Raw genomic sequence first — 25699 nt, forward strand, 5'->3', positions numbered from 1 at the left:
CCCTAATTGGTCTCTCCGCTGACGCCTGTGCATGTTGCGCATCTGTCTACCCCATTGCACGCTTTTGTCACTCTTGATGCGGTGTGGACATTTTGTTGGCTTCGTTCAAATCTCAGGGCCCCGGTTTGTAATTGGGGATGGCGGACGGGAACACCATGCCCATTTTCATTGTATTCAGCTGTAGAGATGATAAAGCGGCCTGGGCGAAGGTGACGGCCACGGGCGAGTGAAACTGCTTCCACAAGGCCGGCTTCGCCGACACAGTGTTTGATGCCTAGCCTGATACTTCGGAAAATGACCAGCTCGGCAACGATTTGTGGCAGCGCGACATCGACTCCGACATGGGGGGTCATGCATGACATTGGTGGGAATGATTTTTTATGTCTGTTGATGACGACGCCAACACCGCGGAACCATGCACAGACGAGGGCATCGGTTCTGATGTGTGGGGCGAGAGTGACGCGGAAGAATCAGATGAGGTCGAAACGGAGCCAGCACCCATAAGCGCACCTGAAGCAATGAGCTACTTAGAGAGCTTCTATGCCAAGGGCCTTGGTGATAGCACGCTTCTGCTTTAAAGGGGGACACTGGTCTTTGGGATAAAAAAAACGGCCCAAAAATCAATTTTTTAAAAATTACATTTTTCGAGCCCATAGCTATTATTCTTCAACTCTACCAGTTTTGTCCTCCAGGAAATCGGTATTTTGACCATAATATTAAATTTAGATCACTGTGTGGGCTCAATTTGATCAGGAGCAGGTGATTTAACACCGTGAAAATTTTGGACACCTGGCTGTCTTAGTACGTCAATATCTCAATGTCTAGGACAGATAGACATGTCATATTGTTTGCTAAGGGAAGCTGAAGGCACAGTGTATGCAATAATCGAAGCACAATTGTTCAGTCACGCTTCAAGAATTTGTAATTTTGCAAAGTTTATCGATGCACGATATTCGCACTTTGAATGCTGCTATTCTAAGTGCTGTAAAATTACTAATGAGGGTAAAATGGAAAAACTGCTTTGATTATTGCACTCTTTACTCACCATACTACGTAGCCATGGGCTAAAAATTATTCTATTGAGCCATTTTTTTGTACAGAGGTACTAATGCATGACTAATTAAATGTAATTATCTTAAGAACTAAAGAATTAATTAAAAAACAATTTCATATTTGAAATCAGTATAAAAAGCTGAGCAACGTCATACAGTTTCATTAGGATTGGACTAAAAATAAGGAAAATAGGTCTAAGACCAGTGTCCCCCCTAAATAAACTGGAAACCTTTTTCATCGGACCTGCGGTGCAGAAGCAGATGTCTGTCACGGACTTTTTCGCAAAGAAAAAATTTTGTGCTTTGACTAGCAACTGTCTTTAAAGCTGTGGTCCACTTACTACGAACTTTGGGATATAACGAACGGACGCCGTGTGACGGTGATGTTCGTTAAAAGCGGGCTCGACTGTACTTTGTAACTGCTCACTTCCCTCTCTAATGCCCTCCATGGGCTATGAGGGAACTTGAAACAAACAAATAAATAAATACTGGTGATTAGGTAATTGGCTTGAGGACCTTGCAGGAACACCTGCTGTTATAGTAACCAGTACTAGTTGTAAGTTGACATTGAGTAGAAGTGAAGTGTTGTGTAACACTTCACTTCTTTTTGGAATGTGTAGAAATTCTGCCATAGTTGAAGCACATGAAGCAAACTGTTGGAGCATGCATTTGGTGCATCAAGTAGTTTCTCTGTTTACTGTGCCTGGCTGAGAGGTCAGGTTGAAAGTATGCTGTTATTTCAGAAAAACCATATTGATGACAGGCATTTTGCTAGTAAAAGTTAGCTTGGATGTGATTGAAGCTACTGGTGATAGTGGGAAGAAAGATTCTGAAATGCTGCACAAAAGTGATGCAGTCCTTTCCTTTCTTTGATTATGAAAGCATTCATTCTGTACTGTCATGTACTACAGTAAAAGCTTATTAATTTAGCCCCCGTTAATTTGGAAGTCCGGATAATTCAAACTGCCTCGGTCCCAGCCGACGTCCATGCCAATGGCTTCATACGCATGTTAATTCGGATGGTACAGGTCTCGCATTGGTAGCAACTTGAACAGGCTTACACATATTTTTGACATTTTTTTTCGGGGTCATTTGATAATTTGAACTTTTGGATAATTCGTACACTTTTTTCGGTCCGTTGAAGTTTGAATTAACGAGCTTTTACTGTATGTTGTGAAATTGGCCTGTGAAGAAAGCAATCTGCGAGATTCCAATCTGTGGCCTTGTCTTTGTTGCACAAAAAGCTCTCAGCGCAACACAGCAGCAGCAGGAGAGGCTAGAAGTCGAGACGGCCAGCACTACGACTCAGCTGGCTTTGCAGCAGATGTCACCGGTGGAAGCCGATGAGGGAGGCGAGCGGCCAGCAGAGTTGGTGGCCAATGTCAGAAACACTTGCCACCTTGTTTTGCCAACCCTGGAAGAAGAAGGCGAGATGGTGCAGGAAGATGCCCCTTCCTTCACGGACTCGCCGTGTCCACGTGCCGAGGAACTGCCTGAGGTATTTCTCCTCCCTTTTGTACTTAACTTAAGGGGGGAAATGGCGAGTAAAATTATTTTGGTTATTTATGCATGAAGTCTAGCCAAATTTGGCACATATATGTAACTTTTAATGGTGATGTCAATATCAATTACAGTCAACACCCACATAAAGTTGTTCAATATTTAAAGAGAAAGGGCACAAGTTCTTTATGTCAACAGGTCATGAAGCCCTGTTCCGTGCAATAAAGCTATTAGTTCTTTCTTTAGATGCCCAGTACTCATGGAAATAAAAGTAAAACTCTAACCTGCATATGTACATGAAAATGTTTCTTGCAGTAAAGCTGAAATTTGGGCGAGTTGGTAAGTATTCATGGTGGGTGAACAGCACAACAAAGGCGGGACAAAGGCAAGACAAGCGCTGACTAGCAACTGAGTTTATTGAAGAACGAAAAGTGGTAATATATAGTGAACGTAAACAATAAAATAAAACAAACAAACAAAAAACCGACAAAAGGGAGTGAACAACCTATGTCATGTGCAAGTCCGGATATTGAATTTTCTTGTCACTTAATGCCACAGAAGGATTGCTGATGCACTTTTCTGCCAGATTATGAATGTGATATGCTTCCATGATTTCTCGGGTCACCTTGTTCTTATGGTAGAACAGCACTGCTGTCTTCTTGTAGAGCGGTCCACATTTGCATTTTTTGCAGCCAAACTTTGTCCTAAGAGCCGGGCCATCTTTTTCTGGTTTCCTCTTATGTTCTTTTTCCTTCTCGTGTTTGCATTTCGTGTTTCGTGTTTGCAACAAACAAAAAAGGCCGGTTGCCAGGTTCGACATGTGTCACCCTTCGTTGACTGCAAAGAAAACGTGGTATATCAGATACCCTTCAAGTGCAGTGCCGCCTATGTTGGGCAAACAAGCAGATGCCTGAATAAGAGGTTAATGGAGCACGAATGCGCAAGAAAAAATGACCCTCTTTGCCATGTTGCCGCTCATTGCGCTAGTTGTAAGTGCAAGCACGAAAAAGAAAAAGAACATAAGAGAAAACTAGAAAAAGATGGCCCGGCTCCTGGGACAAAGTTTCGCTGCAAAAAATGCAAATGTGGACCGCTCTACAAGGAGACAGCAGTGCTGTTCTACCATAACAACAAGGTGACCCGAGAAATCATGGAAGCATATCGCATTCATAATCTGGCAGAAAAGTGCATCAGCAATCCTTCTGTGACATTAAGTGACAAGGAAATTCAGTATCTGGACTTGCACACGACATAGATTGTCCACTCTCTTTTGTCGTTTTTTTTTCTTGTCTTTTGTATTTTATTGTTTACGTTCACTATATATATTACCACTTTTCGTTCTTCAGTAAACTCAGTTGCTAGTCAGCGCTTGTCTTGCCTTTGTCCCGCCTTTGTTGCGCTGTTCACCCATCATGTTTCTTGCAGTAATAACTCTCAAAATGTAACCAGCAATGAAAATGTCAACAGAAAAAGTGCACTTCTTGTGTTCCCATTTTTGTTGCTTCTTACATTATGTTTGATCCATATCTACCAGCCAACATAGTTACCGTGTTGCATACCATATGTACCATATGCACTCATGCATAATCCGCCCTCATGTATAGCCCTCACCCCTCATTTTTGGTCGCAAAAATTTGGAAAAAGAAAGAAATAAAACGCGCCCAGTCCCATAAAGTGCTACAAGGTGGTGCCAGTTAGTTTTTCCCACACCGCATCCATTGTCATTATCCTTGCACAACACGACGTTTCCGCGGCTTTCTGTTTCCGGTTTTCACAGTGCTTTGGCTAGCGCCATTAGGCCTTTGTTATCCGGTGCTTCGTTCGGAAGTGTATGGACTGATTGCGGAATCTGTTGTGTTGCATGCGCCGTCATGTGGCAGGCTGCGTGCTTTTGAACGCAAACAAAAAGCAATGGGCAAGTGCAGACGGTTCTACCCTGCAGGCTTCAAACTTCAAGTTGCAAAGTACGCTGAGAAACACGGTAAACGGGAGGCCGTGCGCAAGTTTGACGTCGACAAAAAGTGTGTTCGCTGCTGGTGTACGTAAATGCAAGCCCTCGCCAAGACTACCCAAACCTGGAAGGCTTTCCATGGGGAACAGTGCAAGTTCCCAAAACACAGAGGACCATGTCAAGTATGTTCACATTACTAAGAGCAACGGCTTTGCGGTGTCTACGGATATGATCCGCATGAAAGCAATCGCTGTCGCTCAGCATGTGAACATTCGACCTGCGAACTTCAAAGCCAGTCGAGGGTGGCTTCAATGTTTCATGAAACGGCACCAACTCTCCATACGTCGTGAAACGACGTTGCGCCAGAAGCTGCCAGCCAAATACGAGGACCAAATAATGAAGTTTCATCACTTTGTCAACGCACTTCGGAGGGAGCATGGGGACGACCTCTCCCGCAGATGTTTTCGAAAGACTGAAGCAGGAAAGCTCAATTTTTTTGTCTGCCTGGGGGCAGGGAGCAGCAGAATACATCATTCACTTCAGAGCTATATGCTTAAACCGCCAGTAGATAAGCTTCTTCGCTGTTTCCATGTTTGGAAACATCACCCAACTGTAAATGAAGCACATTTTCCTATCATATTAATACTGTTGTCACGCGTCACACTGCTGACAGATGAGCGCTGAAGAAGTGCTTCTTTGGACATGCTTTGCGTGCCACACATTCAGCACACGAACTTGATTTCGCGACCCTGAGTCGTGTATGGACCAAGCTGAGCCATGTGCGTTACAGCCAAACACAGCAATCGCAAGTACCTTAAAGGGACACTGAGGAGAACTCTATCAATTTTTTTTTGTTAGCAAAATCTGATAGTTCGGCATTTCATGGTTTTGTTGCCGCTTGTCCGGGCATGAAAGATGCATTTATTTCAAAGAAATTTGGATTCGAAGTTGAAAAATTTTTTCCCACGGCAACTCTTATGACGTCACAGAACGGAGTGACGTGAATCGTGACGTAAACGCAGACTCCGTGATTTCTGACGGCTAGCGGTGCAGTGTGCAACCTTCCTTTGCAAGCCTCAGAGATTCGTGACGCCCATGAAGTAAAGAAAATTCCTCCAAGGTGGCGCCTCTTGTCCTAGGAAGTCGTCACGCTTGTACTTGCGAGATTGGCCTGTGGCGGCAATACCTGTATTATGGTTCTTGCTATTTTCTACATTAAAAGAGCTTTGTTTTCAGGAAGAGTGGCGTTTTTGTGATCAGGAGATGCTATTCTATTGATACAAGCCAACTTCAATTTCTCCTCAGTGTCCCTTTAACATAGAAAGTATGTGCAGCTCTATTGTGGGCATGTAACCGATCTGGCGTAGTGAAAGCTTGCACGCTGCAGCAAATGATGTGACGTGCGCTTGATCAGCACTTCTCTGCTTTCAATTAAAACATTAAATTCGAGTCTGGCGTGATCCAGTGAGCCCCATTATGTCTCTTGAGACGAGTGGGTTAGTGAATGACAGTGCCATATTGCTTGTTGCTTACCAACCTCATCGCATTTACGACGCCAATGTTGTGCTTCGCTGCACATAGACCAAACAGCATTACCCTTTTCCAGGCAGCCATATTGAATTTCGTCGCGCCGTCTATTGCTGTGACCATTGTGTATAGTTAAGTGCACGAAAGCCGAGGGGATGCTGCGCTTCAGCGGTAGTTTTTCTTGGTGGTGGTGAGGGGGGGGGTTCAGCTTCACGTAACTCAAGCCCTTCTCACGACCCTTTGCGAGAAAAGCGAAAGGAGCAATGGTGTTCGTGCAGAACCACGATGAAGACTGCTTTGCGTGCCCCCGCATGCAAGTTCCTGGTGGCTGCATGTTTGCTGCAACTGGATTTTGTGTCCGTCACCCTAATGCAAAATGTGATGGGTGCATAGTCTTTGTCCTCACTAAGAGTGTTTATTGTAAGTGGGCTCGATTATACATGCGTGCCCACTCACTGTGGTCAAAATGCCACGGCTACGGGACCGAGTGGTTCAAAGTGTTGCCATTTGTCATTTACCGTCCTTTTTCGGGTTTCTGTTTGAAAAAGGGCAATTTTTGCAAGAGATTCCTCATGCACTCACTTCTCTTACAAATGCCACCTTATTGTTTTTAGGTCTTTCTTTCGACATAAAACTAGAAAAAACTTCTTGCAGAAATTTTCATTGCTTTTGTCCTTTAAAATGTTCCAGCCTAGTTTTCATTTGTGTGTGAAGCAGCGAACCATGACTTATCAAGAATTATCTAGCTGTCAGAACTGCAAAATCTTTGGTGGAGTACTTTCTCAAAACTAGAAGCCCAGGGAAATTAGGAAGGATGTTACATTTCTGGCCATCCTTTAGCAAATCATTGCTGTTAGCTCGATATTTAAATGGGCAGTGTATAGGCATGGGCTGATGCTAAGTGCTGATTCTATGCACTGCCTGCTTCATGCAGCCAATTCCTGAGGAGCTTGGTGGCTGTGGGGACATCTCCAGCACAACGGTACGAATGCCTGAGGGCCCCGAGTGTGTTGTTCCTGAGCCTACGGAGTTGGTTTCCTCCCGTGAGGATGAAGATGGTGAACCCCTGTCGGCAGAGCAGCTTCTTCTCAGGGTCTACGATGACAAGTCTGAAGAGGCATCACCTCCGTCGGAGGGCTATGCCACTGTCACTGAAGATGCCGAGGACGCAGTAGTGTTGGTGGAAGACGACGATGCCGTGGCGGAAGTCACCGTTGAAGACCCATCACACGAGACCGTGCCACAGCCAATGGATACCATCACGCTGGCACCTGAGGCAGCCACGGAGGTGATCCTTTCGACAGACGTGCCACCTGCAGTGGGGGCCGAGGAAGAGGTGGTCTACGTCTCCTCCTCACCTGTGGAGCACCATTCTCTGATTGTGGCAAATGAGGAAGAGGAGGAGGAGGAGGGACACATGTCCAGGGACCTTGTGGCGGCCAACAACATGCTGCTGCTGCAGGAGGAGAGGAGAGATAAGTGCACTGCTGATATCATGTTGGAGCAAGACAGCGTTCCAGACCAGGTGGCCTTGGAAGTGGTCGCTGAAGAGGTGAGACTGCGTCGTACTGTGGGCACATGATCTCGGTCTCTCAAGGGTATAGCACCCCAATTTCCAGTTCCGCCTTTTGGTGTGTCTCTTGGCTTTCTAAAAGGCAATTTTGGCTTTAAAGTACCGTATATACTCGCGTAATGAACTCACTTACATAATGAACCCACCCCCCGCTTTTGTCCATGAAAATTTTTCTTTTTAAATGATTAGCTGTAGGTACAGTGTTCCTCAGTTTTCGCATCAACCCTAGCGCAGACCTTGGCAGCGCACCAAGATGCTGTGCGCTATGTTATCACGGTGTGTTTATCTTTTGACCAGAGCTCCTATCGCAGGTGGGGAAGGGTGGCGGGGCTGCTCGGCAAACTTGGCAGAGCGCCAAGACATTGTGTGCCCTTGACAGAAGCGTTGGCAGCGGTGGCTTGCTCGGCGCACGCGCCAGGCTTAGAAAGCTGGCGAGCACTCCAGCACTGGAGAGGAGCGTAGCAGTTTAAACCAGAACCTTGTAAAACATCCTCTGCACTGAAATACTGTGAAGGAAGCAGGACCTTCAGACCCCAAGCGATTTGGTGAGCATGAGATTGGGAGCAAAAATGCCTAACCTTTCAACGTCCTGCTTGTTTTTTTCAACCTCACGTAAACAACACGCACCTGACTTTCAGGGCCGGGGTTCAGCATGTTCGCTTAATCTCGCCGTGATTTGTCGGCACCGCTGGCTATCACAAAATCGCCTGATCACGCTGTGATATAGCAAACATCTTAGAAGAGATCGATGCAAAACACTGCCGACACGAATGCGTCTGATCGCGTGATCGCGGACGTATGGGTGTGCGGTGCATGGTGAAATTTCGACTCTCAGAAAAAAATCTGCTGAAACTTTTTCCCGCGTAATGAACCCTTGACAATCCTTTGACCCTCCAAGCTTTGACAATCCATGAGCAAAGCACCTCCACGGAGAGTTCTCTGATTTTGCTGCTTAGCGTCAAATCATGTTGGCCCGCCGCCATCCACTCTGCGTAGAGTCTTCGAACATTGTCCTTGAATGGTTTGTTTTGAGATGCTTCCTGAGGCTGCAGCTCAATTCAAACTCGTGACACATCTAACAAAGAGGATGGGTTGCGATTTGAAGGGAATGGTGGTGTAGTGTAGCCTCTGTGATCTGCAACAGAACTGGTATCGACGCTTGCATTTTATTGAGAAATTGGCAGTGACGGCTACACCTGTATTTCGTTCTTTGGTCTTGTTTAGCTTAAGGCAGCTTTGTTCTCGGTGAGAGTGGTCTCTGTGATTACGACGCAGTACCATATCAACACAGGGCACTTTACTTTAGTTTGTCATCGGTAGCTCTTTAATTTTCAGAAGTGTGTATTTAAGATTTGACATTTGGAGCCTCAACACTGGGCTTGCCTTCTGTGTGCTGACAGCCATCAATTCTGCAATATAATCTTGTGCCATACGACAGACATTAAAAAGCTGATTAATTTTATATAACTGTTCTTAATTGCACACACTATCACGGAGCGAATGTCGTTGTCTTTGGACCAGGGGCCTCAAACGGGTTCCGCAGGCTGCTTTTTTGTGGGTTCCGCGAGCGTCCACACTGCCCTGTCCCCCTTTACTGGTACACTTCTGGTGGACGCGTGTGAAGCAGACACAGTACCTGATTTGTTAAAATTCATTTCAGAGCGATAGTTCTTAGCTTGTTCCCCAGTTTCATGCAGTCGGAAGCACAGACCTTGGCAGAACGCCAAGATGTTGTACAGCAGTGACGACGCCACATGCTTATGTTTTGATAGGGGCGCCGGCATTACTGCACCCAGCTGCGCCAGTGCATGCATGTTCAGAACTCCGGCATGTTGGCGTGGAAAAGGCATGGCACACTAGGCAACGTGTTACGTGTGCTCATGCGCGTGTCGACTGAAGGTGTGGGCCGCACTGCCGATCTAGCCGAGCCTAGTCAAGAAAAAAAAATGTTTTTATGCCTCATCAAGCATTTTTTTGGGGTAACTTTTCGGGTAACTTTTGCCCGCTAGCGAGCCCATGTACGCCAGAAAGCCGGTATCTCGAAATTACAAAAAATAATAAAAGATCTACTGACGCCATGTTGATGCCGGAGCACCAATGAAATCCAGACGAGACGTCACATGATTGTGTGAGCCGCCTAGTCATTCGAGTGCGCGAATTTAGGGGAACGTTTGTCTTTCTGCTTTCTTGTCTTGGGGTTGGAGGTTTGAGCATGAGTCAGGAATAGGCATTGAGTAAAAAACCGATAGCTGAAATCAAGAAAATGCAAATGCTTACAAAAGTGAATAAGACTTTGAATTAGATGGGCTTTTACGAAAAGCGAAATTGCCAGTTTTCATTAATGCCATGAGTTAGTGTGCGAAATTTGTGTCTGAAGTGTGACTTTTTTTGTTCTCTGTGGCGGCTTGTTTGAGAGCCCAACTGGAGGAAGATGACCCGGATGCTTTCGAGGGTATGTTGTGGTAGGCATAGATGCTTAGAAAAGTGAATGTTTTGCAGTGCTTGAATGTGGGCCTTGTGGTTGTTGAACCACAGTCTTGATGGCATTTTTTCCTGTACTACGTGCTGCACACATTGCAGTGTAACATGTAGACCACATTTGCATTGTAACAATTTAGGGTTTCTTAATCCTGAAGAGAAAGTTGGAGAAGATAACTTTTGCGATGTTTGTTGTCTGCACATGACTGCAAATCTTGCAGCATGGTTTTTGGCATGGTTGACACCTGGGCTTCGGGTTAGTATTGGGCGCTTTTTTGGATTTAACTATAGTGTCCTTCAGGTTTCTACTGGGCCAGTATATTGCTTTTGGTGGCTGTTTAAGTTGAGAGACAAGTGAGTGCTTCACTGGATGATGTTAGAACACTTAGAGAGGGTATTATTTACAAGTGGCATGTTTGACTAATGTGTGAGAATGAGGTTGGTTGCCCTTTCACTATCCTGCTATTTTTGGGAACTGAGTATTTTATTCCTGTCTAGACTGCGAGGTTTCTGGATATCGTCCTCTGACTGAAGATAGGAGGTATTTCTTGAGAAAAAATTTTTCTTTAGTTGTTCACTATGGCGGTCGAGGTCATCGAGCCCTGAGCATATCCATCAGTATCTATGAGCCTGTGAGTAAGGTATGCTAATCTTGCAGTGGTGTGGGTAGCTGCTCTTAAAATGTAGGCGCTGTTGGCTGTCGGTGGTTTTTCTGTAGATTAAACATGTTTCCTTTTTTCTGTATTGTAACGTTGAGAACTGCGATAAAACGAACCTCGATAACATGAAGTTCGCAATGCAACAAACCTTTTTTATTTCAGTTTCTTACTTTTACTGAAACGCATCTATTTTTTTCCTCGCTTTAACGAAGTAGTCTTGTGCTGCAGTTTCGGTACAACAAAGTTTTCGCAAGCAGAAAAAGAAAATTTGGGCAAATTCCACTACTTTGTAAAGTTAAAAAATTTTTACTTGTAAAAACGTGAAGGGCGTTACTGCTGTCAACAAACAAGCAGCTGTGGCACCACATAACGCCGATGCTCTTGAGCAAACATCGGGCAAAAATAACTGACTTCATGGCTGCACCATGAAGTGGGTTGCCTTGTGCAAAGCTCCTGCAACAAAGGTTTTTCATTTGTAAACAATGGTTGATATATCTCACATCCATCTTGCCCCGCCACGGTGGCTGAGTGGTTAGGGCGCTTAACTACTGATCCCGGGGACGCGGCGGTGCATTTCAATGAAGGTGAAACGCAAGACACCCATATATTGTCGCGCTCAGTATGAACTACACTGCTCTAGCGCTCGCCTGAGTGCTTGCATGGCGTAGCTCAAAACTGGGCGCGATAGTACAGTGCGACATCCGTGCACATTTAAGAGCCCCAGGTTGTCGAAATTTCTGGAGCCCTCCACTGTGGCATCCCTCATAGTAGCTGATGTCACTTTGGGGTGTTAAACCTCCTTAAACTGAACCACATTATCACACTCAGTCATGGGAAGTGCGGGCTACAGTATTTACATAATTGTAAGTCGACCTATTTTTCAAAATTTCAAAATCCGAGGTTGGGGGGTCGACTTAAAATTGAAACCGTGCAAAGCATTGCATCATAAATAAAGGCGAGACAAACGAGATACCAGGCATGCTGCAGCATCCAATGGTGGCTGTTGATAAGCAGAAAACCGGCACCAACCCACTCCCCACACGTGGCCGCAGATTGCGTCTGCTGATTAGCGGCGGCGGCCATCGCTCTTAGTGCTGGCCTTGAGTAGCTGCTATGTCAATGCGCAGAACCGGCTTCCCCACCCCGCAAGAGGCGCCCAATGGTGGCTGTTGATAAGCAGAAAACCGGCACCGGCCCACTCCCCGCACGTGGCCACAGATTGCGTCTGCTGATTAGCAGCGGCGGCGGCCCGATATCGCATTCGTGTTCTACTCTTAATAGGTGTTCAATTTTTTTGTTTGTTTACTTTCAACCGCGCACTCGGCACTCAAGGGAGCGTCGATAGTTGATGGAAGGGCCGCTGTTCCAATCGCGGCGGCACCGCCACTTGGAACCGCAGCGCGCCGGTAGCCGACGGAAGAGCCGACAGTGCTCACGCGTAGTTTCTCTTTGTCTCTGGCGCATTTGACTACTGCCGGTCGCGTTTCACAAGTTTTTAATGTAGTGCTTCGTCATTCGTCATTTGTGCTCCGGGTCCGGTAAGCGACCGGCATTCGTTCTCGGCTACATTCGAGAGGGCTGTCATTCTTGACGCTGAAAAAATGAACAACTGTGCGCCGGACCGCAAGTTCGACGTTCACAACGGGTGATACAGGTGTGGCAGCATCAGCGAGGCAAAATTTTCAACTGTTCCACGTGATGTCATGATGTGGCTGTTTGCAAAGCGTGGGATTTCGCTGCACGACGATGTTCGAACGACGAGCTGTGGGAGCGCAGCAGTGATCACGATGGCAGCCCTAGTGAGGACGATGGCGCAAATGTGGACAAGTAGTCCAGTGACTAATACATTCGCGTTTTGGAATGTGCCCACGGGTGCACACACGTGCGGCAGCCGATAGCAGCTGGCGATAAACAGAGGATAGTGCTATCTTGTTCTTTTATTAAAGGCTAAGCGTAAACGACCTCTATGTTTTTTTTTTAGAAATGTGATGTGGATGGGTCGACTTACATTCCAGTGGACTTACAGTTGTGTAAATACAGCACTTGGGAGAGAGAGAGAAACAATTTTTATTATTGATTATATATAAATCCTCAATGGGTGGGCCCCCCTTTCTAGGGCTCCACTGGAGATTGCCAGCGGCTCTGCTCTGTCTGCTAGGTAGGCCCAGGCGGCAGGGTCATCACTGGCCAGTATCTCCTCCCATGTCAGTTTGGGTACTCTTTTGGGGAGATATGCTGCAGTTCATGGTAAATTGCGTTCGGCACACGTGCACACACGTTTGATGACTCTGTGCACAATGCATAGAGTTAATACGTAAAAGCTCGTTAATTCGAACTCTAAGGGGACCGGAAAATTGTTTGATTTAAGTGAGGCTCGAATTATTGAATGGGCACTAGAATGAGCAGTCATTGCGCCCCACCGCGCGGGCAGAATCTGAAGCAGTCTCATGTAGATCTGTTATGCGCCAGAAACAAGTACTGGAATGCATTCGCGTGAGCAGCGAGCTTTAGTTCTGGAAAATAGGGCGCTTTGTAGGCTCCAAAACATGTTTATTTTCAGGGAAGGGTTGTCAAGTAAAAATTACAAGTTATGCGGCACCAACAAAGCGCATCACAGTGGCGCCCAAACCACCATACTGCGTTGTGTACACCACGTGATTGCGACCCAGCGACCGCGGCACAACGAAAACCTGGAATGGCTTGTGCTGAAGCATCGGCGGCGCAGGCGAGTGCTCCAGCACCGATAACCTGCTTCGCCATGCACTGAATCGCGGGCTCCGCCAGCCTCGTGTGCTTGGCTTTTTTCCTTTTCGTTATTTTAGATTTCTAGTAAATTTGCAGCGCATTGTACTCGCTATGGGTCAACTTCTATCTGCGAGCAATGGTGTCAGCCAGGGGATCCTAGTTCGAATTAACCGTAGCGGATGCTGCATTGTTCGAACTATCGGGAGTTTTCCCCCATTTAAATACACAAGTCTGTGCCGGGATCCGGGCGTCAGTTCGAATTAACCGAGTTCGAATTAACAAGCTTTTACTGTATACTGACTCTAGAGGGAAAACTGCCCATTGAGCCCATGCATGCCAGTGGGCCACCATGACCTAGTGGTTTGTGTGTTGTCAGCTGTTTTAGATGCCTGCTAAATCTGAACTAAGAATGGAGTTTGAACCTGGCAACGTAGTTTGTGGGAGGATGGCAGCATGCAGTGTAGCTATCGACTGTTGTAAACGTGCTGTAAACAACGACAAAATCGTCATGTTTTGAAGCATTTCTGATGGTATGGAGCGTCACATACCTACTGTGACTTCATATCGCCACCTTTTTGTTTCTAAATTGTTGTTTGAAGGTGAGTACTGCGATTGTGATGCGCTTGGCATGCATTTCATCTGTCGAGCGCATGGCATTATGCATGTCCGCTGTTCTCAGTCGCCAAATACACGTCTGAAATTTGCTTTGATTCATAAGAACAAGCACAAATCCCACAGGAAATGTTGTTGGCATCCACAACAATGGCTCTGCCTGGTTATTTTGGGTGGTCAGCGTTTCAGTAAATGACGGTTTTTTGAACTGCCTCAGGCCTCAATCTTTCTCTTTCACCGAGGACGACAGTGCCGTCTCTTACCTGGCGCAGAACGAGCTCATAATGAGATGATTTATCCACAGCAACGCTCAGAGCGTCATCATCACGAACGATTTTGACAGCAGCTGCTAGGTGGAAAAAAATATGCACGAAACAGTGTCACCTTTGCCTCTTGCAGGCATTAATGCTGCAAAACTTTGAAACGTATTTAAAGGATGGTGAGAACACCCATTAACCTTTATAAGTAGCACCAATATGAACTCTCTCAAGTAGATTGAGGCAGTGGCCATAAGAAAACCGAATGTAATGAAAAAGTAAACAGTAGCAAAATGTGATCTTAATGCACTGCATTGTCAGAAGTGCTGTCAGCACTAGGTATACCACTGAGGAGATCTTAATTGCAGGGTTGCAGCCCAGATGTACGAGCGAGGCATATACCTATATACACAATCCTGTACATGCAAATCCATGGGTTCAAAACATGAAAGCGCATATTTTGTCAGCATGCACATAATTGAGCATGACTGGTGTGCATATGGTGCCTAAATACAGTATTCTCAATTCTTGCAATAGATCATGCACTACGACATGGCATCAACATATTTATTTATTCAGTGCACTCTTAAGCCCCTAGAAGTAGGGTATAGGGGGGTCCGTTATATAAAATGCATACTACGTAAACAAATTAAATCAAAATGGTAAGGGTAACAATTCAACATAGTAAGCTGGCATAAAAAAAATATCATGAAAACAAGTGAGGATGCAAGTGGTGATAAATAAGACTAGAAAAGAAGAGATGAAAACAGTAATGGTAAATTTCAGAAATTAATCAAATGAAATAAACCTAACACAAGGGGAAAAAAATGAAGCAGGTAATCTAGGCAACACATGAATATTGTGTGATAATAATGAATTTGTAAGTAGTGAACATGCTGTAGAATCTCGTTACAACGAACTTCACGGGACCGCCGAATTTAATTCGTTATTTTGAAATATCGTAGTACTGAAAAACCATTATTTTCATGTCAGTAATGCATCACAAGAACTAAAATTACGTACCTTTGCAGCAGATTTACTTGTTGGTAAGTAAATAATAAACGATAACGCTGGGCACAGTTTAACTACAATTTATTGCTTGAAGAAGTCTGTTATCTTCTTCTGGCAAGTAGACGACAAGCGCTGTAGGACGAACGCCTCCACATCCTCGACCTTCCTGTGCACGTCATTGGGGACATCTTTGCAGCGCCCGAGGAATAATCGGGTCTTCTTTAGAAAGACTAGGACATCCGAGCCGGAAACAATCTCTTCCACTTCGTGCGCTGATCCAGTGTCGGCATTGTCTTCGTCGCTACTACATTCTTCTTGCTCCCGCACTTGACTCACGATGTCTTCGGCGGTGAGCTCCGCGGATGTAGTCGCCGCGCTGTCGCTGTCCATATAATCTTCGAAGGTCACCGCGGTGTCTACAGGGAGCTTCTCGGTAAGCTCATCCCACAGTTCTGGGTTGAGCTCTTCTGTGTCGTCACTACCTTCCGACGTAGATGAAGTCTCCAAAAGGCCTGCCTTTCGCCAGCAGTTGATTATGCTCGCCTTGACGTTCCACCACGACCCTGTAAGCATCTCTGCGGCTTGACGGATGTTGACCTTTGTGGTCAACTTCAGTCGAATATTAATCAGGAGGCGCTGCACCAGATGCTTCTGAAATTCTGCGTTCACACACCTGAAGATGCCCTGGTTAAAAGGGTGCAGCAAAGAAGTACAGTTCGGGGGCATAAATTCAAGCTGCACGTTGCTCAATCGCACGTTCACTATATGCGCTGAGCAATTGTCAACGATAAGAAGAATTTTTCTGTTTTTCTTCTTCATTGTGTCGTCGAGCTGCAGCAGCCACTGTGTGAACAATTCTCGCATCATCCACGCCTTCTTGTTTTCTCGGTAATCGCAAGGTATTGAGACAACATTCTTCAAGCAGCGCGGCTTCGCAGACTTACCAACAAGTAGCGGCTTGAGTTTTTCCGTGCCAGTCGAGTTGCAGCAGAACAGAACCGATATTCGGAGACGCGATTTTTTTCCGCCCTTGCACTTCTCCTCTTTAAAGTTCATTGTTTTATCGGGCAACAGCTGATAAAAGCACGCCGTTTCGTCAGCGTTGAAAACGGCGTCTGGAGAGTAAGACTTGATGATCTCTTGGAAACGCTTGCTCCGCCAGGCAACCGCACTATCGGCATCTGCTGCCTTTTCCTCGCCACAAGCAACGTGCTAGGCGATGCCATTCCTTTGCCGGAAGTGATAAAGCCATCCGGCACGTGCATCGAAACCAGAGATGCCTAAGGTGACCGTGAACTGTCGTGCCTTTTTCTGAATAATGGGGCCTGACAAAGGCACATCGTGCTGTCTGGCATCCTTAAACCACGTGAGGACGGCGCCGTCGACGTTCTGGTAGTTGCCCAGCCGCAGACATTTTCTTGAGGGAGCCAGCTGCGACTCTCGATGTAGTTTTATGATCTTGTCCCGATCTTTGAGCATCGTTGCCATTGTTGACGGTGTGATGTCAAGAGAGAGAGAGAGTTTATTGATAAGAAAGGCAGAGAGGTTGGCCTGAAAAATAAATATCTGGCCTGCTACTCTGCTCTGGGGGACGGGAAGAGGAGATAAAAGGTCACTATGGGGGACGATGATGATGGAGGGAGACAAGCTCCCTGCACAAGTGCACTTGCTTTTTTCCAGCATTCAGCTGCGACAGGATGTCCACTTTTTCTTTGAGCGAAAACTGGCGTCGCTTCTTTTTAACGCGGAGGCCAGGAGAACTCATTGTCAGCAAAGCTAATGCACAACACAATCACAGCGCCGATAACTTTGCAGATCCTACTGTTTGCTGTCAACGTGGTGACACTGCGCTGAATAGGCTTACGGCTACGGCGCAGTTTGCGACCACACACTGAATGATGGATGGATGATAATGGCCTTACCCTTTGTATCGGGCGGCAGCTGGCGCCACCTAGCCTATATTCATTCAACGTGACACTCGCGTTGATGCCAATGCTGCTGGGGCTGTATCCGTTGCTACGGGTTCCCCAGCGCATAGCTGCTGCTACGGATGATGATGATAGGCGTCAGCTTCAGAGATTTGGTACGAAACTTCGACGGAACTTCGTAATAGCGAAGTGTCTTGCGACGATTGCGAGATTAAATTACATACGTTATTTTGAAATATTCGGTAATCTGAAATTCATAGTACTGAAAGTTTTTTACATTGAGAAATATAGGCATTTTGGCGGGGATTTAAAAAAATTCGTAAATCTGAACATTTCGTTAATCTGATGTTCGTAGTAATGAGATTTTACTGTATATGCATAGAGACACGATCAATAGAGCAACATAAATTAAAGTGGACTGCAAAAATATAAAACAGGGATAAACAAACAGTATCTGAGATCATGGGTTTTTGGAATACAGATAAATATAATTCAGTGGCGGTGGCTTGCGACTGGTTATTCCAATTAGCTGTTATTCCATTTGAACACGTACCAGCTCTCTGCCTTGTGCCATGATGGGTCAGACCAGCTGTTCAGATATCTCATGGCTAAGAAGCATCAGGCACAAAGCATTGTCACCAGTACTTACTAAATGCATCAGTGCTGCTACAGCTACTTGGACATGAATTCAAGCACCACTGAGAACACTAATAAGCCTTTATAAATAATATCAAGTTGTACTCTGTCAAGCTTACTAGTGCGAAAGCATTAGATGGCTCATAACACTGTCACACTAGCAAATTTAATGTCATTCGGATCGAATGGCATTCACACCTAATGCCATTAATCTGCTGCTACACGGGAACATTTGATGTCATTAGGTTCGAATGACATTCGCCATCGAATGAGTTCACAAAACTCATTCGCATTCAATGTCGAACCAAATGTGTACTCTGGACATCATACGCGCAGCAGAAACAAGTGACGCGAAAAAATAGCGTGCGCTCTGTCAAAGTTGGAAATTATATTTCTTTAGTTCTGCTAAAAAATGTTAATTTTGGTGCGAACCTCTTCACACTTGAAGCTGTCGTGGATAGCTATTAGTTACTCTCGGTTCCAGCAGCAGCCAGCGGCAGTGGCCGAGCGTGAATCAGGACCTTTCCCGTGACCGCCGATCATTTTGGGTTGTGTGTTTCCTGCTGGTTGGCATTCCATGTTCGTTTAGCTTGGAAGTACTTAAAGATGCAACTGAGCACTTCACCTTTTGGAATTCATTTACATGCTCCGCGCACCGCCGTGTCAGCCATTTTGTTTGTTTACATTTATCGAATTTGTGGTTGACTTTGTACTTGGCTTGGCTTTTGATGGCTGAAGTGGCGCAGAATGGCCGGAAATAATATTAAGCTTATATTAATGCACAGAAATGCTCTCACCCCCTTTTAAAACAATGCACAACAGTTTCTAACCTATTTTATGCGCGTTGATGTGTTTGACTTGTACTATTTTCTTATCACTGATCGTCACTGCCATCATTTTCGAATGACATTGTTTATCGTGTAGCACCGAAAGAGACCAAATCACATTCGATGCATCGAATGACATTCAATTGGAATGACATTAAATTGCTAGTGTGACATTGCTAGTGTGGCAGGGGTATCACTTTCAAGGTTCTGTCCGCAAAAAACGCCACCGTGTGGAGTCATGAGCCGACGAGGCACGTGTTTGGTGTAATATGTCGCGACGGAGATGATGACGTCACACCGGCAGCTAATTAACCCTATTTAATTAACACTAATTAATAATGTTTAATCACAGGTAAATTGACACTAATTAGCATTGATTTATGTAATGAAGTGATGCCAAGTCACGTGACAAAGTGATGACGTCATTCCAAATAAATGTGACAGTGGTGTAATATGTTGTTACGGAAAACCAGCTATCATTACCAGTGCTTTGAAATAACATGGGGACGCGGTCTTCTTTTTGCAACTGTTTCGCTCCGGGAGCCACTTTTTCTTTGTGTGGTGCTGTGGCAGTGTTGGTGCTGTTTTGGTTACTGTGTGCAGCGTTGTTCAGTGGATCGTGGCCTATGTAAGCAGTGACGATGGGCAGAGATTTGATTTTGTACACTGTGGCCTTCAAGCTGAAAGTCGTCGCGTATGCTGAAGAACACGGCAAGCGGGCGGCTGGACGCAAGTTTGACGTCAACAGGAAGTGTGCATGTCGGTGGTACAACCAGAAAGAACAGCTCGCTGGTGCAAACCGCAACTGGAAAGCATTCTGCGACAAGAAAAAAAACTTGTGTGCAGTGTTGACAGAGATGATCCAAGTGAAAGCCGTTGCCATCGCTCGTCACATGGTCATTCCGCTTGCAAATTTTAAAGCAAGTAGGGGATGGCTTCAGCGCTTTATGAACCGGAACGCTCTCTTCATTTGGCGTAGAACGACATTGAAAACTAAACATTTTGACAGATTTGCCTGTCTGGTTGGGTTTGAAGACATAAAAATTGCACATCCCCAACCAAAAACTTTTAATTTTAACCCAACGTTTCAAAGCCAACTCGGCTCCTTCATCAGGGGTGACTGAGGGTAGTAGCTAGCGTCTAAGTACGGAGGGGAGGAGGGGAGGTCAAAGGATTCCCCACGCCTTTTGGATCACAGCTTTCGTTCCTTTGACCCCCCCCCCCCCCCCCTCTCTCCTCCATACTTAAAGACGCTAGCTACTGCCCCCAGTCACCCCTGATGAAGGAGCCGAGCCGGCTTCGAAAGGTTAGGTTAAAATTAAAGTGTTTGGTTGGAGATGTGCAGTTTATTATAGAACGACATTGTGCCAAAAGCTGCCCAGTGAATTTGAGGATGAACTTTGAAGTTCCACCATTTCGTTAACAGCCTTCGAAGGGAGCACGACTATGACATATCTCAGATAGGAAATGCGATACACCAGAAAGTAGCACAGTCGATTTTAAATAGTGCAAAAAGCACCTCTGTGCGTACAACTGGTGCAGAACAGCAATCGTGCACGGTGATGCTGTGCATCACTGCCAGTGGCAGAAAGCTGCCATCGTATGTGCTCTCAAGAGGAAGACGCTGCCAAAAGAAAAGTTTCGAGATGGCGTTATCATTCAGGTCCTTGAAAAAGGTCTGATGTGCGATGAGCTCGTTTTGGACTGGGTAAAAACTGCGTGGGCGAACCGATCAGGTTGTCTGTTGCAATGGAGGGCTTCGCTCGTCCTCTACTGTTTTCAAGTCCATCTCACAGACCGACCGTGTCAAGGCCCGGCTCACCGAAACTCTGAACGAATTTAGCTGTCATTCCTGGAGGAATGACAACCATCCTGCAGCTGCTGGATGTTTCTGTCAATCGGCCATTTAAAGCTGAATTCCGGCATTGTTACTCTGAGCGAATGGCAGCGGACGTTCACGAGAAGACGCCGACTGGACAGTTGAAGAGAGCTTCGCTGCAGGAAGTTTGTTTGTGGATTTTATGCGCATGGCATTTGGTATTGTGCGACACCATTGTGAAAAGCTTCAAGGTGACTGGAATATAGAACCAGATGGACGGCACCGAAGACTACTACCTCTGGGAAGGCGCCCATGAAAAGAGCTCTTCAAGTAGCTGGCAGAGTGAAAGCAGTGTTGAATTTCCTTGAATAAAGTATGTGTGGTCATTTAGCAGTGTTTACGATATTATTTAGAACAGTCACAGCAACAGTGCGATGTTTCTGTGGATAGATGTATGCCTGACTTGTGTAAGAGCCACACCCCGTCAAAATTGCATGGAAAAAGGTGCGGCCCTTACACGAGTATATATGGTAAGGATTGATCACAAGAGGTTGCTTGGGAAGAGTAACCTGGGTCTCGCAAGCCGCTCCGATGACAGCATCTGCTATCGTAGGGCAGTGATGTATTGCTTAACCTCTGCACCAGTGTGCCAGGAGGGGTATGAGGACTCCCAACGAACCTGGGTCTCGCAAGCCGCACCGATGACAGCATCTGCTATCGTAGGGCAGTGATGTATTGCTTAACCTCTGCACCAGTGTGCCAGGAGGGGTATGAGGACTCCCAACGATCTACGAATGTAAAGTCAAGAATTACCAATTCCACATATATGGGCATTAAATCATTAAAGCTATCGTATCGTACCCCTAAGCCAGAGCTGAAGTGCCCCTCCAGATTTTTTTTCTTTAGAAGAGTCATACCGGATGAATTATTTATTCCACCAGCATAGTTGCTGTCCTGGTTTTGCTGCTTCAAATTTTTTTCTGAAGATTTTACCCCGTGTAATAAATGCCCTTCCCCTCTCCCCCTCAAATTTTTTTAATGGTAAAAAATTGTTCATTATGCAAATAAATACTGTATTTCTTGCATTACAGGACTAGTATTAGACTTGTAGTGTGTGCACTTTGCGTTGAGGTGCTGGATGTTGCAAAATGGGAAGTTGTTGCATGTGTAGATTTCCTTGTGCAGTCTACCCTCCTTTTTTATGTGTGATTTATCATAATTCCTGGAATGCCATTATCTAGCATTACAGTGGGGGGTGGCCTAGTGGTCTAAGCATCCACCTCGCATGCAGGAGGTGCGGGATTCGATCCCCAGTGCCGCCGTGTACCCACCGATGTTACAGTGGGCACAAGCTTTGCCCTGGTCTGGTGCTCGTCTTATTTAGGGTGAAATGCTTGGGAAATAGGTCTTTGATCCCACCTTGAGTAGAAGAAAAATACCTTGTGCCATGGTGCTCTTTGGCCACAGATGCCCTTGTGCCACAAAAATCCATCATCATTGTCAGCGGTGGTGCAGGTGGTGGGGAAAAAGAAGCAGCATTGTAATAGAAACACCACAGTATTGTGACACATAAAAATATCAAAGCAAGGAAGAAACTGAATTGTTTGATAATATGAAAGAATGTGCATGTACTAAAATTCTTTATCCTGCCCTCTCTAGGAGCCTGCTTTGGAGGCCGTGGCTGAAGTGGTCGAAGTGGAGGAAGTGCCACTCGACTTTGACATGGTGGAGCCTTCGCCACCACTCGTGTTCCAGGCCCTGGTCAGGCCAAGCTCCAGAAGCGCGACGCCGGAGCCTGCGATGCTAATCCATGGCGCGCAACCGCTGGTTGTTGTGTCGCGCCCCTCCAGTGCCCCCGTCACCGGACCTGAAACGGCTCTGCTGAGGACGGCAGCACGCAAGTCACTGAGCTGCCGCGACCTCCTTGCTCTTCAGCAGCAGGTGTCAACAGTCTCGCATGGGACTGGTGGCACAGCTCAGCAGGTGTGCGTGTCAATTGACCAAGGTGGTGGCGTTGCACTTGTGCCAATTGTGGTGTCCGGCAACGGTCGCCGGCGCGGTCACGGTGAAGGTGGTGCAGGGTGTGACGAGACGGATGTGTGTGCGTGCAGCTTACGGCCGATGGCGGTGTGCCGCAAGTGTGGAGCATTTTGTCATGACGGGTGCATAGGGCCTTCCCACCTATGTGTAACCTGCCTTATACGGTGACAGAGCGAACTGTGACACCGTGTTGACTGAACCACCTATGCCTGCGGCCACTCATTGTGTTAGCAACAGTTGAACAAAGCAGCTCAGTAGCATGGCGCTGTTGCTGATGGTGTTCTGCCACAGGCTCCTGCCTCCAAATAATAGCCAGGATGCACCTGTGTAATTTGACCCAACGTGGATTGCCTGTTTGGTTTTGTAACTTACTACGTTTTGGTGTGGGCTGCCTGATGCCTAATATTTATTTGAGCCGAATTTTGTTGGCTCTGTCCTAGTGGTTGTCAGTGTCCACTGACAGCTGTCACAGCTTCACGTATGTTGCAGTCGTCAAGCTGGTAACGGATGCAAGAAACACGACATATGTCGGTTGAAGTGCGAGCAGCGTTAAAGGTCGCTGCAGTTATTTCTGTGCTGATTTGGTGAGAACAGCAGGTTTCACCATAGTTGCCAAAGTCTCTTTCCAGCCTTTCAGTCATATTGGTATACTTTTACAATGGGAGAGCCTGCAGATATGGAGGGCTTTCACGTAGTTGCGGGATGGTCTGCATTATTGTGTATAACTGTCGTTGGTATGCACATTTGGCAGCAAGACAAAATGGTGTAATGCTTGCATAGCCCACAGCCTGTTTTTTTTTTTTTTTATCAACATGGTTCATTTGTACATGGTTGAAAGTAGATGGCATGTTTGAGGTATGAAAGACTATTTATTGAAATGGGTTCACGATGTGTCAATTGTGCCGAGGGGTTCAGAGTGTAAACTCAACTGTGTGCAGTTTGCTTGAGCGAGTTTGTCAAGCATGCATGTTCAAGAATCATGTGAAATGTTGCATGAAATGCTTGTTGCATAAGGTTACTTCTAGCATATAAATATATATATATATAAATATATACATAGGCCAGCTATGCTGGGGATTCAGTTTGGCTACTTCCAATATACAGGCTCTTTTCTTCATTGTAAATAAATATTTCCAGTTCGATAGAGCGGCCTTTCTGTCTGCATACTCAAGAGTGCTGGCAGAAGCTTGTCTGCCTCATCACATTTCATTCAAGACATTTTGCACGTTGTCACAATAGTGTGCAACCCACTATGGATATACGTGCCATTGGTTCATATCATATACTGTTGTTTGTATACCGTTTTGTTGACACTGACAGCATTAATTTTAATGCTATTTTTTTAACTATTTAGTGTGCTAAACATTGCATTATTTGTAAGATGTTTTGTGCCCTTTAGTTCATATTGTGGCCTATTTGGGAGTTATATGTACAGCTGTGTGCTTTGTTTTACAAATTCAGAACAGCCAGCTTATAGGGAACAGAGCATGCTGATGCATATGGATATGGCCGCAGTTGTGTTTTGCACACAGAAAACGGTCAACGCCATCTACGCTTAGTCTTGCCAAGAGGCAAATTTCAGCCGAAATAAAAGGTAGAGACATTCATTGAGTTTACCACAGGTTCAGTGCAAACGAAAGTATTTTTGTTGGGTGCCACTGTCACTGTGACGGACAGCAAAAGCGAGCTGCCATGTGGTGCACGCCCACCTTGAAAACATGCAGATTTGGCGAACTGTATGCGTGGGCTTTTTCAGCGTGTACGATTTAATATGGCTTTGAAAGAGTCTGTATTCGATGCATACAGCATAATACGTGATAAGTGGTGCTATCAAATATGCTTCAGCAATGGATGAGAATGCGCCACTTCCCAGCCATGGCTTATTCCAGACATGGTAATGTCTTTATGGCTCACCATAAAGAGTATGCACCACTTCCCAGCCATGGCTTATTCCAGACTTGGTAATGTCTTTATGGCTCACCATAAAGAGTTTCTTGGAGTTCCTGCATTTTAAGGGGAGGGCAGATAGTTTCGACAAACCATGAATGTGCCCCTTCCTTTTCCTAGCCCCAAGGGGTTCCGTAAATGGGCCAGGCAGTGTCCTGCATGTGTACAAAAACTGTCTCAAATATCTCGGTGGACACCCGAACCACGCTGTAAGGCAAGGGATGAAGGAGGGAGTGAAAGAGGACAGGAAGAAAGAGGTGCCATAGTGGAGAGCTCGGGAATAATTTCGACCCCCTGGAGATCTTTAATGTGCCTGACATCGCACAGCACACGGGCGCCTTTTGCGCTTCGCCTCCATCGAAACGCTGCTGGGTTTGAACCAGGGAACCCAGGCTCAATAGCAGAGCGCCCTTATGACTAAGCTACCGCATCCACCTACAAAGTGAGGGTTACACGCCCTTCCTTTTCCCAAAACCAGTGAAAGGATAAGACTCCGCTGATTTTGAGGAAAGGAAAGGCACATAACTGCTGCTCTGGGTCAGTGGGCACCTCAATCGCGCTTTGAGGTATGTGTTGGTGGTGCCCACCTGAAAAAAATAAATAAAAAACGTGCTTTCGCGCAATATTTCGTGCTTAGCAATGCTAAACCACCAGCCATTTCTGGAGCGAAAACTCTACTTCATGACCAAAACTGCAAAAGCCGGACAGTCGTTGAAGACGTAACCTTGAATAAATAAACACTGCCGTGACTGATTCAAAACCGCGGTGGCGCGAACCGATCAGCTTCACTGGCCACTGCATGAGAGCACTATGCTATCACCACAGCTGATCATGCCATTGTGTTAAACTGTGAACTTTGTCATCCCATTTATTACACCTCTCTCATTCCATCTTTCTCGCCCGGAACCCCTTCCCTACGCAGAGTAGCAAGACAACGGATTTAAACTCCAGCTGAATTCTCTGTTTTCAATCAACGATTTCAATTAACTCTCTTCTGTTCTCTTTTCAGGAAATAGTAAAAACACGTTCCTGACTGGCAACATGTGGTATGGGGAGTGAGTATGCACATTGAGCACTGACACCTTGTGGAATCATGATCTCTCTCTGCAACACACACTCGCGCTGTTCATTGCACAT

The 25699-nt window shown here is 45.9% G+C and overlaps 1 protein-coding gene across 1 annotated transcript in view; it reads left to right on the forward strand.

The window, feature by feature from the left end:
* Asx (transcriptional regulator additional sex combs) overlaps window positions 1-23759 on the forward strand; it is a 90087-nt gene extending 66328 nt beyond the window's left edge. The window contains 3 exon segments of the mRNA XM_077640451.1: window positions 2297-2550; window positions 6965-7582; window positions 22235-23759. Of these exon segments, the coding sequence (XP_077496577.1) occupies window positions 2297-2550; window positions 6965-7582; window positions 22235-22783 (1421 nt within the window). The 3' untranslated portion in view covers window positions 22784-23759.
* Window positions 23760-25699: the final 1940 nt, after the last annotated feature.

This window comes from Amblyomma americanum, chromosome 10 (genome assembly GCF_052857255.1).
Source record: "Amblyomma americanum isolate KBUSLIRL-KWMA chromosome 10, ASM5285725v1, whole genome shotgun sequence".
Taxonomy (NCBI): Eukaryota; Metazoa; Arthropoda; class Arachnida; order Ixodida; family Ixodidae; genus Amblyomma; species Amblyomma americanum.